This window comes from Dermacentor albipictus, unplaced genomic scaffold (assembly GCF_038994185.2).
Source record: "Dermacentor albipictus isolate Rhodes 1998 colony unplaced genomic scaffold, USDA_Dalb.pri_finalv2 scaffold_11, whole genome shotgun sequence".
Lineage (NCBI taxonomy): Eukaryota > Metazoa > Arthropoda > Arachnida > Ixodida > Ixodidae > Dermacentor > Dermacentor albipictus.
This window is the reverse complement of record NW_027225565.1, coordinates 6,338,289-6,358,566: the sequence shown is the minus strand read 5'-3', so window position 1 is coordinate 6,358,566 and position 20,278 is coordinate 6,338,289. Positions and strand designations below refer to the sequence as shown.

Here is a 20,278-nt window from a genome sequence, read left to right as displayed (position 1 = left end):
GCTTAGTGCAACCTGTGGCACTGCAATGTTTCACAGCGTTGTGTAGGAGACGTTAATATTCACTGTCGAACTTTCATCATGGCACAAAGTACTTAACGCAATTGCACTCGTCTGATAGTAGCTGTTTAATCGTGTTTGCCGCAGGCATTTTCTGCAAATGCGCACTGTTGAGAGAGCCGATGGTTGGAACACGTATGTTCGCATACGGGAAGCAAGAAGTGGGGTGGGTGACGACTGGTCAGAAAGACTTATACACGAAGGAACACAAGGCAATTTTTTTTTCACGAATGACTAGGGGATCTAATTTCGACTAGCGTGCGTGGCCGCATACGCTGGCACAGGTTGCCACACCGGGTTGTGAATGCCTTGTAGCAGGCTATACAAACGTAGGGCCGGTCGCCGCTGTGGACACGCCTGTGTATGCTGTAACAGGAAGCGTCGCCGAAGGAGGCCTAGCTCGCAATGCTGGCAGCGGTAGGGTGCTCTTCCGTGTGGTTCCGCGCGTGCTTGACCAGTGACCACTTCTGCACGAAGCACTTGGTGGAGCGGTACCAACCCACCATCTTGATACGGTGTCCCAGCTCGTGCCAGAGGTGCTTGAGTGAGGAGGCGAACCGCTTCTTGCACGCCCGACACGTGAGCTGGTTGGCTTCCTCAGGCTTCGCTGCCACCGCTGCTGCTGCAGGCGAGAAAATCCAGTCAGTCAATCAACCAGTCAATGTCAGTGTCGCACAGTCGTTCAGGATTCAACCAGGTATCGCGAAAGTGCCGCAGCTAATGATTTTGATAATCACACCGTACGCGAATATGCATGTTCCAACCGTGGGCTGTCACACATACATATCTCTGTTGTATGCGCCGGATAGCTTGCTTCCGGAGTGGCACGCGTGCAAAGGTCCGCCTGCAATGCGACCAAATACACGTAAGCACTACGCAAGAAAAAAAGAAGACAACCCGAAGAAAAGTTTACTAATCAAGTAATTAATTATTCAATCAATCAATCATTGTTTCTACATTCGCCTTAAGGACACTGTTGTAGAGGGGTTCTTTACAAAAAATACACATAACATTGCGCATGAAAGCCAAAATTACAAATGATATATGTAATACCAAGCGCAAATTTCAATCAACAGGCAATAAGGCAAATGCGGACAGTACGAGAGTCGCGGCTTCAAAGGATGGAGCGCAAGATATGCATAAATAAGAAAATGCTTACGATGTTTAAATATATCGTGCAAAATATACATGAACAAGATATAAGGGCAAATAGCTGCACCACATTCTCAAAATGGAATAGAAAAAAAAAGATTCCTTAAAGCTAACATCCAAGCTGAATCATTTCATGTGGCCTCGGACGCACTTCATAATACCGTCAGCAAAGGTGTCGCTATTGGACGTAACGATGTCGTTTGCCAACTGGTCCCATTAGGAAATAATGCGCGTAAAAAAGGAAGCCCAAAAAAAGACGTCCGACATGAGAATCTCTATTTTTCTAGGGTGCTGTATTCTTGAAGATATATACGCTGGCGGCCGCAGGTGCAAATTCGCGTTGATGCCAATCTGATTCCACGATATCTGGTCCAGTATCGTTAGAGGGCAGAAAGTGCGATATTGCTCGAAGGTATCCCATAAGGAATGCTTCATCGCAGTGGCACTGGTGCTACATGGGTAGGAATTTGTTACGACGCGAGCAGCTCAATTCTGAAGGCCTTCTAGAGACTCAACAAGTGTTTTGCTATCCATATCCCACGCAGCTGCTGCCTACTCAAGGATAGGCCGGACGTTAGTTGCATGCAAAAGCTCCTTAACATCAGACGGAGCACTTCTAAAGTTTATTTTCAGACAATTTAAAACTCATCCTCTTCAAGGTAATATATTCAGCGTCTCTATTCAAAGTACGGTTAAATTAGAAGAAGACTCCAAAGTATATGACCTCTTTGATTATCGTGACTGACTTCGTATGTAAGTAGTACGCTCTCTCTATATTAGATCGTTTTCCGCTAAAACGAATGTGATTACATTTAGACACATTTTTACTCATTTGCTATTTGAGACGCCAATCTGACATACGGTGAGTTGACCATTGTAGGGCAGTAGTGTCGTCCAGAGTGCGTATTTCTTAGCACAAGGCATAATCATCAGCGTACAACCAGATACTTTTAAGGTATGTCCAAATGTCATTGATGAATGTAAGAAAAAGCAGTGGGTCCAGCACAGAGCCCTGAGCTATCGGGGCAACTTGATATTCGGACCCATTAGTTATCAACTTTTGCGTCGGTAATTTTAAATATTATGAATCTACAGGAAAATACAATCAGGAAGTCCAATACTCTTCAGTTTGAAAAGAAAACGACAGTGCGGCACAAGGTCAAAAGATTTGCGAAAACTCAACATGACACAGTGTACCTGATTTCCACGGTCAAATGATCAGGAAGTATCGTGTGCAAATTCAATTATTGGAGTAACGCAGCAATATCCGGAACTGAAACCATGCTGAGAGGATACAATAAAACTGTTTGCGTGTAGATGCCACTACATGTTAGAACAAATCACATGTCTAGTACTTTACAGCACACAGGGATGAGTGATATTGGCCTATAGTTAAATACCTCGCAGCAAAGGGCACCTTTATGAATAGGGACAACGTTTGCGGTCCTCCAATCGGATGGTAGTTCACCAAACGTAAGGGAAAGGTTATATAGAACTGCAAATAATTTCGTCAGTGCAGAAGCACAAAATTTCATAACAATGCACAAAGTCTGAACCAGTAGAAGAACTCGATTTCAAGCTAGTAAGAAGTTTCAGTATTCCATCATATGATAAATTGATTTCGGGCACACGTTCTAATTTTTAGCACCCTGTGGTGATGTGTGCGATCTAGCAGGTGGTGAAAATATGCTGTAGAAATAGCGATTTATAAAGTTCGCTTGGTGAACGTTGTCAGTAATTGGACCTCCATGAGAGGACATTGGCGGGTTAGTACTGTCCTCTTTGCAATTGGATTTAACAAATTTCCATAACTCTTCAGGATTTCGCTGAAGTTTTCACAAAGGTAAGAAAAATAATTATCTTTCACGTACTTTATCTTTGATTTATTATCTTGCCTAGTTCGTCATTTTTTTATATATAACGTGTTTGTATTATTATTTGTATAGGTGTGGAAAAGGCGATAACTTCGTCTTAACAGATGATCAATTTCTTTAGTGAACCATGGCTTGTTTCGCCTTTGTTTAGTAGATAGGCGTTTTGGTGGTATATGTTGTTCAACGGGATCAAGAAGCTTACCCTTAAAATTTTTAGATGACTCCTCAATATTGCAAGCTCTAGTCAATTCACGAAATTCGTGATAAGAATCTTCAAGAGTATTCTTTATGAAACCAAAATTGGCCTTGTAGTAAAGGTAAATTTTCTTTTGTCTTGGTACGGCGGACAAAGGCCTATTGTACACAATTTTGGCAAGTACAACGTCATATGTGACCCTATAACGTAAAACTATTCCAATGTGTTTTATTCCAATCTCCTGACGTCAAATTTACGTATAACCGCTGACGCAAGCATTGGGCGGTGACTTGCAGCGTTGCCTGAACAGCCCAATCAAACGCTGTCCTCGTTTATAGGAAGTCACTTTCGTTTGTTTTCAAAACGAATAACACTGTCTACATTGAGCAGCTGCTCTTATCTAATTGGCTGACAAGGGGTGAGGAGCACGCTCAAGTGGAGAGGGTATCGATGGGTCCGAGCCAGTGCACTGAAAACAGATAATCGGATAAAGAGGGCGGTGCCGGCGTCTGCGATTGGTCCGCTTTCCTTTACTTAGCTTGTGGTGGCTGGTCGAAAATCGCCGCGGCATGCAACGGAAGTCTAAGAATGACGCTAAAATGGATCTTCAGCAAAGTTGGCCGAGCAATGTCGCATGCATGCCGAAAGGGCTCGATAACGTTATAATGCCATGACAAAAAAAAACGCCGTAAGCACGAAGAAAATTCCATGTACTACTGATTGTTCCGATGGTGGCTGAATGACTGCGGCGCCAGAGTTCCCTCTAGTAATTGTAGGAAACTTCACGGTCGGCGCCCAGTGAAACATTAGATGACGCTAGGTTGACGCTTAGTGCCCGTGTTGCTCATAGCAGTGCATACACACAGCAGGGACGGCAGTGTGCTTATAGGAGCATGTGCCGAACGTCCACGTCATCAGCGGAAGACAGAACGCTACCCCGGCTCCGCCTCCGAGGCGATTCAGCGTACAGCGTTGATGGTGCGTCGGCTTCGCTTCATCTTTCTTGCAGCCAAACGCATTCCGCGGATAGGCCCCACATAAATCGCCGCTTGTTAGGAGCGCATGCGCCGCCGAGCGGAACAGCGTGAAAACGGCGTTGTCGGCGACATATCACGCGCACATTGCATTGTTTTTTGACAGTGACCGTTTTCCACCGTATTATCACCGTTATCGATGTGTCGCCCGGCGCGGGAAGCTCCTGGCGTGTGGTCACGTTTCATGCTTACACAGCTTCTCGATGTGCTAATACCCAAATACGGTGACCACGATGGTGTCAATGCAAGCTCTCGATAGTTCACATGGTGATGCTTCGCAAGAAGAGTGATGCTTGCATATTACAAACCACTCTTGACGTACTATCGTGAGCAATATGAGCGGGAACACAGGAGCGTGTCTCAGATAGCCTCGAAACCTACTATATGGTGCGATATGCGGCGGCCGCCGTCGGAAACAAAGCGGAAAGGAGGACGCTGTTCTCTTCACTCCCACCATGCGTCTCTTTATACAAAGTGCGGAACTTCGCATCTTCAGTGCACATTGATAAAGCTCTTTGACATTTCGGTTACCGATAACTTTGTGCACCGAAGCGTGGCCAATAGCAGCACTGTTTTGAAGCGCAAGCATTCGAGAGCTACTTCCCTGGGAAATTTGTCCGTTTGGAAAGCGTGACACGATGCGCTCCATAAGATATACATGAAGTCCCCTATGGGGGTACATGTGAAAATACCTTACGCTAAACGCAGAAACGGGCGCTTAAGAGCTGCGCTCTAAAAAAAAAAAAAAGCATGACTCCAAAAAAACAAAAAAAATGAGTTGCTGGAAGTCACTGCGTACGTAACCATCTTATCGGCTATCGGCTGCCAGTGAAATGCCGTAAGCTGCCGTTTTCGATAAACGCAGGCCCGATGGGAGTGCCAACAGTTAGCGGAACAGCGTCCCCCTTTCCCCTCTGTTTTCGAGAGCGCCATCCGCGTATCGCTCCAACGTGTTCCCGCTCATGTTGACCATGACAGTGCATCATATCACTTTCATTACGATGATTTCTTTGTCCATTCTTGACCTGTCAGTACTTTAAACGTATATTATTCCTGAAAACGTCTTCGCAACATCACAACTACGGTTCGCAAGGCCGAGCAACGTCAGAGCTGTGTTTGCTAGGTTGGGACACCGGGCGGTAGCGGCCTGCCATGAGTACTGTTCTCGGAGCTTCGTTCTAGCAGACAGTGTTTGAACTAATTCTTCAGAGAATGCACTTCGGGATGCACTTCGGGGAGAAATCAAGTGTAACCTGATTTTGACGAGAACGTAAACCGGGTGCGAAATTTTGCAGTTATTGTGTTATACCCGAGAACACAAGACTTCGATATACAAGTGATCATTTTCTAAGTTTTACGCAATTTTTAAATATCGTCTGAAGCAGGTAGCATAATTCTAGTCGTTGAGCTGTATCATTCGAAGAGGCGGACATTACTTGCACGAGAAATCGAAACAGTTACTCGACTGTAATAACAACAAATTGACTAATTAAGTTCACAAATAATTACGGCACATATTGCAATTTACGAATTCTAGCCGCTGAGCTTGCAAGACGCATCCATTTGGATTTACAAGATGGCACAAGTTTCGGGATATTATTTCCCGAATTGGACGAAATGCATGTTCCAGTTTCGTGCTTCAGTGCATAGAAGAGCGTTTTCTTAACAAGGAAGTGAACGAACAGTGCATTTTTACGGCGAGTTTGATGGCGCATATGTTTAAACTGGTGTCATTCCGGAAAATAATTCCAAGTGCATACGCATGAAAAACTCACCGGCTACAATTCCTGAATTGCAATATTTGCTGTAAAGTTATTAATTAAGTAGTTATTTAGTGCATTTTGGTGAATTAGTTGAACATTTCTTTCGATTTTTCGTGCTTGTCCGCCTCTCTGAACAATAATCCAGCCCAAGGACTAAAATTATGTTATCTGCAACAGGCGATTTTTAAAATTTCCATAGAACTTCAAGATGAGGACCCCGCATACCCCGCATATTGAAACCAACTTATCAAACGTGAAATTTTGTTGCGGTTGGCTTATAATATGAAGACTTGCATCATTTCAAAACAAAACGAGGCTTTTATCAGTATTCATTATACAATTACTCGCGTTTGTAAACGCGCTTTGTGGACAGAATCGATCGAGTTCTGCATTCCCAGCCGTTGCTGTTGCTATTGTGTCCTCAACACATGGCTCATACACATCAGGGAGAGCGGCCGCACTAAAGGTAATGAAAAGTGCACCCAACAAAAGACATAAAGGGGTAAAAGGCAATAAATCAAAAAAGGAACATTAAGCGACTGAAACATAACAAAATTTTGTTGGGGCCAATTATTTTTAAATATGGTAATCGACCGTTCATGCTCCCAGAAAATGAAGAAGAATAAGAAATGCCCAAGAATGACAGGTTCTATACAGGCACCAGGAGATAAAAACGATAAAAACACATGTAAAACTATACTTTTGCAGAGGCCGGCATTCGTTTCACCCCTACCCTTACCCCCAAAACAAATATATCTCCCATTCAGAGAGAACATCTCAGAATTCTCCCCATACCTCGTAATGTAAACCCCACCTATCACAGTGAGAGACGGATGGAACGGGCCAAAGCAGGCGTGCACACCCGCTTTGCAACCAATCAGAAAAGAGCGTAGGTTGACGCGGCCGATATCCAGGGACGCCAGGGTTTTCGGTCACGCGTGGTGGTCAACTATGCAGGGAAAACGATATCGGGAAGCTCAATTAAAACAAATAACCCGGAGGAGGCGGAGGAAACGACCACCGGCTAGGCCATAGCCAACACCACCAACACGTACATTATCAGCGATTCTAATTCCGCTATTCGTAATTATACAAAATGACGCGTCTCCCCAATAGCTAATCGAATTTTCAACCAAAACTATCGTATACTGTACAAATCCTGCAGGCTCCAGCCCACTTTTCACTCCCCGTCAAGGGGGCCACCCACCAACAGAATTTCGCCTTCTGAGCCCTTGGCCGCACACCGGCCGGAAGAGATAATGAGTAAATAGAAGCATATGGGTAGTCGAACCGCGACCGCATGGTCACGTATCAAGAAATTACACATTATTATAAACTACCGGGACTTTACTACCCCCCGGCGCATAAATCGCTAACCAAACGGCAGGAGCTCGTTTGGAGGCAGATGCAGACGAGATTCTTCCCAACACCAATCATATACTCCTGCAGTGGTCCCACCAAATTTACTCATCAGTGCAAGCTGTGCTTGGGCCCTCAGGCCTACGTCTTTCCCATACTATACAGCTGTCCAAGTATACCTATCCATAGTAGCCCACAGGGCTTGCAAATTACCACGACGCAGCAATGGGATGCCATGCTGCTCAGCTCCGACCCGGACGAGCAGGTCTGGGTCGTGGGGCGGGCAGAGGTAACCGCCAGGGAGCAGGGACTCCGGGCCGACTAACCGCCGTCGCCTCCAGCAACTGAAGAAACCACCAGCCATTAGCTTCAAATAAAAGTTTTGTCCATCCGCCCATGTAAAACCGCCTGCTTCGTCACCGATCCCCCGCAGTGGGTATGAGCCATTGACTGAACTCAAGACAGAGCAACGCCAATGGCGGTTCTTCTGACTTCGTGGTCAAAATCATCAAAACACAAGGGTGCTCATTCTCCGCTGCCAGCGTCGGACTTCCGAAAGGCGCCCATCGACGAGCAACCAGTGCCACAATTAAGAAGCGTACCGAGAGCCGAAGGAAGGCGCACACCTCCAGCCATGTCCAGTTCCGCCAACACTAAGCCGGCCACATCGCCCTTTAAGGCTGAACAAGATGTACGCGAGCGGCGCAAGCGAAGGCACCACCACCGCAAGAGTAAACGCGACCGTGCCGTCAAAAGGTCTCTGTCGCCAGTAGAAAATACCGACCTTGCAGCCGGCTGCAGCGCACCTGCTGATTATGTCGTCGACGATGACGACGACAACAGTTTAAGTCGTGCTTCGAATGCAGCACCTGCACATTTAACTCCATCTCAACAAAGTGAGAGCCGCACAGTGGACGATTCGACAAACACTTCGTGGTCCTCCGGGCTCGTGTCGCCCTCGCTTTGCACCTCCGATAAATGCAACGCGACTGACAGCAAATGGACTCAAACAGGTGAGATCGGCATAAGGCCGCGAATCACAAAATCAGACATGGCGGTTGTGACTCGGGAGACGCGCAGTTCCCAAACTGATTTCGGGGGATATCAGGATGACGAAAGCTACGCAAGGGAAGGAAGCAACGACGCTGAATTCGAATCGGTGCTCGCAGGCAATTATACCTTACCTCAAATGACGGCGGGCACGGCAGCGAGAATTGGGGAACGGTATGATCCCGCCACCAACTACGCGTTGAATGCTACGAAAACAAGACTTCCCAGGGGCTCAAAAGTGGTACGAGATGTAACGCCCAAGTCATTCCGTTCGAAGAAAGCTCCGCGACAACCAGGTTTCTTCGTCGACCGCGATGTGTCAAGTTATACCGTGGACTGGAAAGAAGAACAACTAGCGAACCACGAAGAAAACTGCACAGATCTAATGCAAGAGGTGACGGGAACCAGCAGCAGCGTCGGCACAGATGGGCAAGTGGGAAACCGTATTGCTCACGAAGTAGAAACATTTGAAAGCTATGAGCTGTCAGAAGAAGTTTCGGACAGTGAAAACCAGTATGGTTCACTGATCTGGCCTCAACGGTCGTGGGAAAAAATGCCACATCCGCAAAATAAGCTCCAAACAATGCCTCAACAACGGGCACTGCGAACAGAGGATACTATTTCATGTGGTACGCAAGGCACAACACAACCTTACGGCAACTTAGGGCGCAGCAACTTTGAGCAAGCCTACCCACTTCGCGGGAACATCGAACAGTTAGCACCCGTGCATCATTCCTTTAATTTTTCCATGAGAGCCAAAAAAGAAGACAATGATCATTTGCAAAAAGTACAGAATCACGCACAGCCTGTATGCGATGAAGCGGCTACGTGTCCAATTTCGCCTTGCAATACGACACCGAGTAGCACGCTCTGCACTCAACGCTGCTTGCTCCACAATAGCAACCCTTGTATAACAAAATCTGCCTCAGAAGCACCGATGTTAACTCAGTCCTCTGCGAATAATGACTTTGCTCCTGGCTCTAATGTAAGCCTTCAGCACCCTTCCATCGCCACAAATTCATGTGCGCCGCATAATATCGCGCATCGCGGTGCTGTTGCTTGTCGGGCAGCGCAGTGCGTGAAGGCAGGAGTGGTTAGAGTCGTGTGCGCTGCTTGCAACTTTGCGCGCCCCTGTTCGCATAGGGTGCGTTGCACCCACCCGAATCCCGTACTTCAACAGATGCTGGAACTTCCAACGCGACCAGGGCACTTTCACGGTCCGCCTGTATTTGCGAACAGCAGTCATGGCGGCTTATGTGGCCACAGCTGTTCGGATCGCCGCAGCCACAAGACACGGATGTCACCGGCAGGCCAGGGAAGCCTGCAGATTCACCTCACCGCCACAAAAGAAAACCTCGCCGACTCAAAAAAGCGAGGTGACGTGATCCGTGGTAAACGGGCAACGCGCAGTAATATTCCGACGCGGTCACTAAAACACGACGGTCGAAGTGCGGTTTGCAGTAGCGGAAAGAGGGGCACCCGTAAAGTACAGACATATGCCGGATCGACAGGAGCGTGTCTCACCGTCAGCGCGAAAGGAAGCTCATCGCGACTGCCGACGCCACGAAAATCAACGTCCACTACGAGCTGCAGTTCTGGAAAATCTTCGCACGGCTGCAAGCGAAACCAACCAGGGACCTCGCAAGGGCGACCTCCCGGAGCAGCGAGCCACTCAAGAAGTCGTGAGGCTGCCTCAAGGACGTCACCAACCGTGGGTCGCGGCCAGACAAAATGGAGTCCTGCACGAAATAAAGCGGCAACAGCTATCGCAGGAAGAGGACGCGGCCGAGCGGGCAAGCAGTCGGCAGCAGCCGGTTCCAACGATGGCGGCCCTCTCCCTGCCGCGGATGTCGTTGCTAGGCGAAGCGAATGAGCTTCTCTGCGGAAAGTGCAGAACAAACGTTTTCGCGGCATAATATTACGGCAATGGGTGCATGGCCTAGAGTTTTCGTCGTAGGACTGAACACATCCAGTCGCACTGGTCAGCATTAGAGGAGAAAAAAAATTTCATTCATTCAACGATCAGATTATTAATATCTCGCACTCATGCGTTTTCCGATGGCAGTGTCGGTAATAATCATTTCACGTAGGTTCCACAAAAACAAAATTGAATATCGACTAATTCGATAATAAAAAAATCTGAACGAGGCAATAAAAAAGTTTGCAGATCAGCAGACTTCAGCAACCTTCTCCGACTCCAAATTCAATTACTTCAAGAACAGGAGGATCTCACTATACGAACACAGCCATTAATGTAGACACAAAACAAGACTCATACCTACGAGAAAGATTGCCTCCCCCACCCTCCACCCGAGAGGGACGTATTACCTTAACACAACATGAAAGAGTTGTGAAGCAGGGTAGCCGACTAGCCAGTTAACAAATATTGTCACATAGTAGCGACGGTGAAGAAACCCGCCGCCATAGCCCATACTCTAAATAATGTTTACACCCTTTGGTTAAAACACGTTGGCGGGCTAGTTGGTTAGAATCCATGATAGAGTGTATAAGCGCGACTGAACGAGGACGTAGAAAGAAACAGATACACAGAGACAGTGCTTCACTTTCAACTATAGATATTATTTTCGCACGCATCGATATATACGTATATACCGTACGAGCGGAAACAAACGTGACAGGAAAAAAACATTCGGTGAACTCTCCCCCGCTAAATCAGAGCTACTGTTATACCGCCGGTCCAGACAAGGGGTCAGAAACCTTGCGGCTCTGGAAACGATGCCGATAGAAATTCGAGCAAAAAATGGGCATTCCATTCCGAGGACAGACTCGGTCAAGATTCTAGGTCTCCTCATTGATGCCAAGGGCTGTAACTCGACTGCCCTCAACAGGCTCACTGGACAGGCTAGTAATGTCCTTAGACTTGTAGCCCACGTCTCAAATCGAAAATGCGGTCTCAAAGAGGTCAATTTGCTCAGAGCTTATCAGGCATTCTTCCTGAGTCATGTCGTCTACATCGCGCCGTACCCTAATTGGGGTAAAGCGGAAAAGGTCAAGCTCGTCTCCCTAATCAGAACCGGCCTCAAGCGCGTGCTCGGCCTTCCGCAGTCCACAAGCACTGAGAAGCTGCTGGAGCTAGGACTCCATAACACCATCGATGAGCTAATAGAAGCCCACACAGTGGCTCAAATAATGAGACTTTCATCCACTAAGGCGGGGATCAAGATTTTAGAAGAAGCGTCCAACTCAGACATGAACCGGCGACCAAAGTTAGCTTGACCCGGGAAACCAGAACTCGCATCATGGTTGACGCCGTCCCGCGAAACATCCACCCAGTGTATAACGAGGGTAGAAGATTCGCGAGAGCCATCTCCATCCTTAAAAAGATCAATAAGCAGAAACTAGATGTCCTCTTTGTCGATGCTGCCAGATATGACAGTTTGCTGTCTCGGTGGTAGACGCGGGGGGCAACCTGGTCAATGCAGCCTCTGTTTATGCGAAGTTTGCCCATGTGGCGGAGGAAGCGGCGATCGCTCTGGCTTTTCACAGCTCAAAAGTTCCCGCTATCGTCTTCTCGGACTCGCGCGCGGCGGTTAGATCATTCTCGTCCGCGTTCGCATCTGAACAGGCGAACAGTATTGTGATTAAAGCACTTCAAATGACTAGGGAGAGCAACGAAGGAGGATACCACATCTCGTGGTTCAGCGCATCTATATAGCTCAATTAACCCGCTTGGACGTAATCCTAACGAGCAGGCCCACCGGGGAGCGCGCGATTTCACGTACCGCGCTGTCGCGGGTAGGCAGGCTTGGAACGAGGTCAACATCCACAAAGGTCCATTATTTACTTTTCACGAAATTGTTTCCCATTATCGACTAGGCAGGAGAACATTTCCACCCCCTCATTCCAAAGTGAGCAAACCTCAGGCTAGCACACTCAGACTTCTGCAAACCCGTTCGTATCCCACGATCCCTTAACAGGATAGATCCTGACCACTCACAGTCGTGCCCCAAACGTGGTCATGACTCATGCTCTTTTGAACACATGCTCTGGCTGTGCCCAGCCCTTAACGCCTCTCCACCCATCACGAAAAAATATTGGCAGGAATCTCTCAAGAACAGAAATCTCCACATTCAACTCCAGGCTGTCCAGAGGGCCCACGACATTGCGGCGGGACTTCATCTCCTGGTCCCATCGTGGGCGGAGTCACCGATTTGATCTTCGGTAGCCTTCGGCTGTGGCTCTCCAAGATCTCAGTCCCTCAGGACTCAAATAAAGTTCTTGTCATGGCATGTCATTTAGTGGTGCATATCGATGAACCGTGCACGTGTGCAAGGCATGGTGAAAACATATACTACAATGGTTACAAAGATAAACCGAGTAATCGTATCTCCTTTTCGGATAGCGACACTGATGGCTTGCTCATGCACCTTTCCTGTTTTTTTTTTCAATTTTCATAGCCTTCCACAATCTTCCTTGTCATCCTGCTTTGAGCCCTATACAGAATGGAAGTACTTTCACAACAGGAGATTGTTCCTGCAAACCCATGCTTGAAAGTACTTTAAGTGACAGTTAAGTGTACGGTGCACTGTACCTGCCTTTTGAACATCGCTATTGTAAATGACAAATTAAACTTCAGCGTACAAAAAGTTACAGCTTGAGTGACATTGTGTGCAAACATTAAGAAGTAATCAGAGGCAATATTTTTTTTCTAACTTGCTTGGGCGGTAACTAGCGTCTGCAATGCGGTCCTGTAGAAGGCGTTGTGGGCCAGAGACCGCATTTTCTTAAGTTTTGACTGATTGCCAGGATGATCTCGTTTCGTTCTCACCCCATTCTCGTCAGATTCTCGCATCGTGTGCCCGGATAACGGCTCTGGAATTTGACTCAAGATCTCTTGAAGGTCGCGGACAATGGGAGCTAAAAGCATTTCATGCTTAAGGAGCCCCTCACCAGGCCCCACAGCAAATTTTGGTCATACGCTGCAAGTTGTTACATGTCCTCTAGGGAGCGTTCGCACGCAAAAATTTTTCAAAGCGGCCCATTAATAGCCGAAATAAAGATATTTCAGTGCCGCAAACCCATGATTTCAGCAGGCGGGCTTCACTGCCAAACAAGGCGCTCTCTCCACTCGCCCCGTCTAGCCTCCGCAAGCGAAATTCCTTCCCTGCGTTCTTCCATACCAGACCTCGAGGATCGCGTGTCGCATACGTCACAGGTCTCGCCTTCATTTTCTTTCTCCTCGTTTTTTCTTTTTTTTTTCCGGCGCTACGCACTTCTGCTGACAGCGACGCGCGCGAGCTGTTTCGTTCGCGCAGCGCACGATTTTGCGCGCTGTGCACAAGTATACACACGACAAGTGGTTTAATTCGGTGCTACACGAATACTGAGGCAGAACAAGCGGATCGCAGAGCGTGATCACGCGCTGCAACACGATAGAAAACGGCATAGTTTCGGTACCTACGCACGTGACTGCACGACCGTGGGAACAAGCAGAGTAAGCGGAAGTACATCTTTCTTGCTTCGGTGCGAAGTAAAACAAAAAAAAAACACGCAGACATTCCGTTTGTGTGTTTTATTATTTCTCTAAACTTCAATTCGTCAATTCAAGCAACAGATCACACAAATAACAGATGGTTCCTTGACTAATTCTTGAAGTCACGTGTCACCACGAGCGACGCCACACTGCGGACCCGAGTACGTAGACGCAGGGACGCTAGTACTTCACCGCCCGGCTTGGAGCGCAGCGGCCGCGAGTAGAAGGAAAAACGGCGTTCGGGTTGAAATTTCAGACCTTTCCGCGGCGCGTAGCGATGTAATTCTTCGCAAACACGATTGTTGGCGCGCATTGTATGCTCTGCGCTTGTCAGATCGAAATCGCCAGACCTGGTGACTCTTAAAGGGCAACTCCAGCGATTTTTTGATGCCCACTAAAAAAATTAAATTATGGGGTTTTACGTGCCAAAACCACTTTCTGATTATGAGGCCCGCCGTAGTGGAGGTCTCCAGAAATTTCGACCCCGTGGGGTTCTTTAACGTGCACCTAAATCTAAGCACACGGGGGTTTTCGCATTTCGCCCCCATCGAAATGCGGCCGCCGTGGCCGGGATTTGATCCCGCGACCTCGTGCTCAGCAGCCTAACACCATAGCCACTGAGCAACCACGGCGGGTTGGAATAAAATTTTGAATATAGATTCTGTTTTGCACTCTGATTATCTGTGCCAAACAATGTGTCTGCAAGCACTTAGTTTACATGAAAATGAATTTTGAAGATTGGTTGCGTGTTCCCGACTCGTGACTTTTTGCTGGCCTCCCTGTGTTTGTGACGTCGGAGGCTACACCGCCACTGTCGCTGAAATCGTCGCGAAAATCGCCGCTGTCTAGTTCAGAAGATCTGTAAACGCTCCCTGTGTCGTAAGGAAGCATCATCAGCTTCGCTTCTTTTGCGTTAACGCCACGTGCACTGCGTGTTTAGCAAGCGTTCTGCTGTTTACATTAAAGTAGTGCAGTATCTGACGTCATCGACTAAGCGTGACGTCATACGAAACAGCTATATCCGTTTCGGTATCTCGTTTATTGGTTATTTAACATTATTGATCAATTTCTAAGCAAATTGAACCACTCTACCGGTGAAAGGACTGTCAGTGCCATTTGAAAATGACAATATCCTAATATCCTTAAAAAAACGCCGGAGTTGCCTTTTAATAGCGGCGAGCACAGTCGCCGGTCGTCGAGGTCATATCTACGGATGCGGCTCCTTGGTCCTTTATACGCGACTTGACGTAGATACCAGCATAATTACTGGCGTTCGCGTGCGTTCCAGGATGTACACTTTATTCGCATCGTGCATGTGACCTTGTAAGACAAGGTTCCCTGGCTATGAAATCTACCACAACATTCGGGAGAGTTCAGCACATAAAGGCGGTGTCTTGCGCCGACGAATAACTTTGTAACAATTTTTTGCCGATGAAAAACGGTCACCAGAAAAAAAATTCACCGACGATTACGACACTCTCTAACGTGAAATTTGAGCGCAGCTTTATAAGTGTTTTCATTTCCCGATATATTGGCTGGCGCTGTCTCGCGCTGCACGTTCCGAACGGAGTAAAGTGCGGCGCGAATGCTTCGCTAATCGGGAGATTGCGAGAAGCAGCGTGAGGCTGACGCGTGGGCGCGATTCACAGCAGCCGCCGCAGACAGACCTCCGCTTATGCAGTGCTTTGGTGACAGACGACGCGTGGAGTGCCTCGATGCGCGCACACCTGCGAACGGAACGGAGGAGAGCGGGCGAATCGAGGCACTCAACGACGTGCGCTACTCTGGCGCAATCTTGTGGCCATCGGCGCCATATTAGTCCATCTTGCGCGGCACTACGCTTTTTAAATGCGTAAGACGAGAAAACCGTCTGTCCGTCCGTCAGTCCCGTAAGACGATCGCTTTAAAGAAAGAGCCGCCCGCAGCGAGCGACTTTACCTTGTTTCACGTTCACGTTGAGCGACTTTAAGTCGCTTCAACGTGAACGAAGCGGCGAGAACACAGCGCTCACGAAGGTCTCAGCACACGCCACACCCCGCCCCTTTCGCAGATTGCTTTAGAGATATGGGCATAGATAAAGAAATTATACGGGCCCCCGCGTCACTCCAGCGCGAAGCGGCGAAAACACAGTGCTCGGAGCTATGAGCAGTCGGCTGTCCACATCGCAGATCGCTTTCAACATACGGTCCGCGCGGCCGTGCCAGAGTACGTTTGATCGGTCGGTGCTGTCGCCGGGGTACATTTGGTCGCGGTTCATAATTGGTTCCACACGGATGGACAACGCGCTAAAGAGCGATAACGGCTTATAATGATCGCAACATAATCAGCGAACCTGGCGCCGCCGCCTGCCGTACTTTGCTTGCGTTGACAACCTTGCGCCGCCGTCCGCAGCAGTTTGCATCGCCGCAGCGCTGCCGTTTGTATTGGCCGAATCAAGTTTCTTAACACTGATAATGACACCGGGCTGTGCCGAGATGAGCAAGTTGCACAATGCTTACGCATTTCTGCATGAATTTTCTTCTCACGCTTTGCCATACCCTCCTCCTCCGCTTTCCTCCTCACGCTCTCTTCGCTTTCGCCGTCTTTCGTCGCCCGCTGCGTTCCGCGTTCGCTCTGATTTTTCGTTGTGCTCGTCCGCTCGGTTACGGGGCACGACGCCGACACTCGCCGCATGAACGGGCGCCTAAGAGCTGCGCTCTAAAAGATAAAAAATACTCGTGTCAATGCCCCTATTAAAAAGCATCGTCCAATTGCTGCAAACACCACATGAAAGCGAAAAGCACAGGAAGTAAAGAAAAATAACAAAGAAATAATGTCCCAGAGTTCGTCAGCGCGCCTATATAGAATATGGCTTGAGGCGCACTACCCAAATTCGTCCACAGTTCCGCTGTGATTGAGTAATGTGTCCTGCAGAGCCTCAGAGTCCTGGCTTTTCAGTTGGTCCACGTTAGCGTATCAGGGTCCAAACACGACTACCTGGCATTGCGGAATCAGGGTGTAGACGAGCCGTATGTAAAAATACTGAAAGATATCTATAGCGGCTCCACAGCCACCGTAGTCCTCCATAAAGAACGCAACAAAATCCCAATAAAGAAAGGCGTCAGGCAGGGAGATACGATCTCTTCAATGCTATTCACAGCGTGTTTACAGGAGGTATTCAAAGACCTGGATTGGGAAGAATTGGGGATAAGAGTTAATGGAGAATACCTTAGTAACTTGCGATTCGCTGATGATATTGCCTTGCTTAGTAACTCAGGAGACCAATTGCAATGCATGCTCACTGACCTGGAGAGGCAAAGCAGAAGAGTGGGTCTAAAAATTGATCTGCAGAAAACTAAAGTAATGTTTAATAGTCTCGGAAGAGAACAGCAGTTTACTATAGGTAGCGAGGCACTGGAAGTGGTAAGGGAATACATCTACTTAGGGCAGGTAGTGACCACGGATCCGGATCATGAGGCTGAAATAATCAGAAGAATAAGAATGACCTGGAGTGCGTTTGGCAGGCATTCTCATTTCATGAACAGCAGATTGCCATTATCCCTCAAGAGAAAAGTTTATAACAGCTGTGTCTTACCAGTACTCACGTACGGGGCAGAAATCTGGAGGCTTACGAAAAGGGTTCTGCTTAAATTGAGGACGACGCAACGAGCTATGGAAAGAAGAATGATAGGTGTAACGTTAAGGGATAAGAAAAGAGCAGATTGGGTGAGCGAACAAACGCGAGTTAGGGCCGATTTACGCTCAAGCCGCCCATCGCCGCAAGCCGCACCGCACGCGTGCGGTCGCGCGATAGATTGCACGTATAAAACACTTGTGCACAAATTTCGGTTTACAATGTGTAAGGTATACACTGTGCACACAGTGTAAATGGTAATTTGTGCACAAGTGCTGGATACGTGCAATTTTTCGCGCGACCGCAAGCGTGCGGTGCGGCTTGCGGCGATGGGCGGCTCGAGCGTAAAGCGGCCCTTAATGATATCTTAGTTGAAATCAAGAAAAAGAAATGGGCATGGGCAGGACACGTAATGAGGAGGGAAGATAACCGATGGTCATTAAGGGTTACGGAATAGATTCCAAGGGAAGGGAAGCGTAGCAGAGGGCGGGAGAAAGTTAGGCGGCGGCGGCGGCGGCGGCTGCTGCTGCTGCTGATGATGATGATGATGCTTCCACGTAGCTTCGTAGAAGATTAGTGTCGGCTGTCAGTCTTTTGCTGGTTCTTAATGCACAGGCGGGCGCGCTCGCGTGCTTCTTCGGCGGGTTGAAGTTACGCAGTGACCTCGAGGTTATCTTGGTCGCTGACATTCGGCAGCATGGCGTCAAACCTCGTCGCCGGGTTCCTTCCTTAATCCACTTAAATGGTGTCATATGGGTTGTTTCTTTCATCGCCATGTTGCAAGCGTAGGTTATGTACGGAAAGACGGCATCCCTAGTCTTGTGTTCGACGTTGAAGTATGTCATGGCTTGTCACCCGCTCGCCGTCGGCGCGAAGTCGTCGACGGGGTGTACAAGCCGTTTGGTCGTGCTGTACTCAAGCGAACACAGCAAAGGAGTCAGAGTCGGGAGAAAGAGAGAAAAAAATATTTATCGACTGACAATGACACAAAGATAAAAAAACAAAAAAACACAAGAACACAAGAACACTAACACACATGCACTTAATCTAGATCAATGATGAATACACAAGAAATACAAGGAACTGTTAACAGTAAATAAAGCAATTAACACTGCACAAAACACACTTAACGGTGGTCAATTAAACAGAGTTCAAAAGAAAGCAAATGATGGCATACGCATGGCCGGGCAGCTGCAGCAAGTCCATAAAGCGTGGAGTCGACGGCAGAGCTTTCCCCAAGAACGCTGGCAAGCCGATCTCGTTGCTGTGGGTGCGATCGCTGGGCTGGGTTTCCCGGGAGTCTAGGTCTGACATCTTCCTTCGAGCAGGTTGAGCCAACTTGAGGGGAACTACCGTGAGCTTCGTTGCAGACGTTGGTTTGTCGTCTCTTACGCCAACTAGTAACTCGCAGTTCAGATGCGGCTAGGCGGCCCAGGCGATATACTGGACGGCACTAGCTCCTTGACGCTTTTCAGCAGATTGTAGGCTTCACAGCAGGATCGCGGCAGAGAGGAAAGGCGATGTGAGAAACCGTTTGGATCTATCTATTGCGTCGCCACAATGCCCTCTGGAGCTCCCTAGGAGTCGCCAGAATATCTTCTAGACTGGCCCACACAAAAACATTGCAGAAGCTGCAGCGCTTAGTTTTGTACTAACAAGCAACAGTCCAGAGGGGCGGTAGACAGAATAGTAGAGAGGAGGCGAGTAAAATCAACGCAGTCATGAAACGGGTTAATAGAGAGTTTTAGGCTAGGGGACGCAAGCGGCTTGCGTACGCAAGACCTAGGGGCGACGGTACTGCGCATGCGCACACTCCGCCGTAGGAGTCCGCGCATGCGCAGTACCGTGGCCCCTAGTTCTTGCGTACGCAAGCCACTTGCGTCACCTAGCCTAAAACTCTCTAATAACAGCCTTGTCATTCGCTCGTAGCTTCCATAGACGGGGGAGGGCGGGAGAGAGAAGGCGAAGTCAAGGAAACGACTACTACAAGACATGGCAGTAGTTGCGGACAAACTGGATAAATTTAAATTCAAGGTACGATACAGTACGTTTCTGAACTTTCTGAAAATAAACACCGTGCAATTTTCTCAAGCGGACAACTGACGCAGGACGCCCAGACGGAAATCCGGATCAGAGCACCGTATCGTCTAGACGACAGCACATACGGAAGCGGCCGCCCATCGTATCAACACTTCTGGACCCGCCGCGGTAACTGTGGCTATGGCGTTGCTCGAGGTCGAGGGTTCGATCCTGACTGCGGCGACCGCATTTCGACTGAGGCGAAACGCAAAAATGCTCGTGTACTTAGATTTAGGTACACGTTGCCGAAGCCGAGGGAGGAGGAGGGAGGAGGGAAAGAGATAAGAAGAAGGTAGGGAGGTTAACCAGAATCACGTCCGGTTGGCTACCCTACACCGGGGGAACGGGAAAGGGGAAAACAAAGATAACAGGGAGAGAGCGGAGGGAGGGAAAGAAGGAAATTGCAGTGAGTTCGCTGACGTGTGTGGCCTTACAGAAACTGCAATTAGAGTCACAAATGGTCGCACAAGCCCGTCGTCCTTAAGAAGCACAAAAGTGCCTTCACCGCTTTTTGGGCCGACGGGCGATGGGGGCGGTGTTCCAGCAGCACCTGCACAGAGAGCGGCCGATTGTCCAGTTTTTGAAAAGCTTTGGCAAGTTCTTGTCT

General features: G+C 48.3%; 1 protein-coding gene across 1 annotated transcript in view; it reads right to left on the bottom strand.

Moving 5' to 3' along the window:
• Positions 1–150: 150 nt before the first annotated feature.
• The window catches only part of LOC139051245 (uncharacterized), a 79,551-nt gene continuing 59,423 nt past the window's right edge, over positions 151–20,278 (bottom strand). The window contains exons 2-3 of the mRNA XM_070528236.1: positions 841–901; positions 151–679 (exon numbers count right to left, since the gene is read on the bottom strand). Coding sequence (XP_070384337.1) covers positions 453–679; positions 841–901 — 288 coding nt within the window. The 3' untranslated portion in view covers positions 151–452. The remainder of the gene's footprint in view (positions 680–840; positions 902–20,278) is intronic.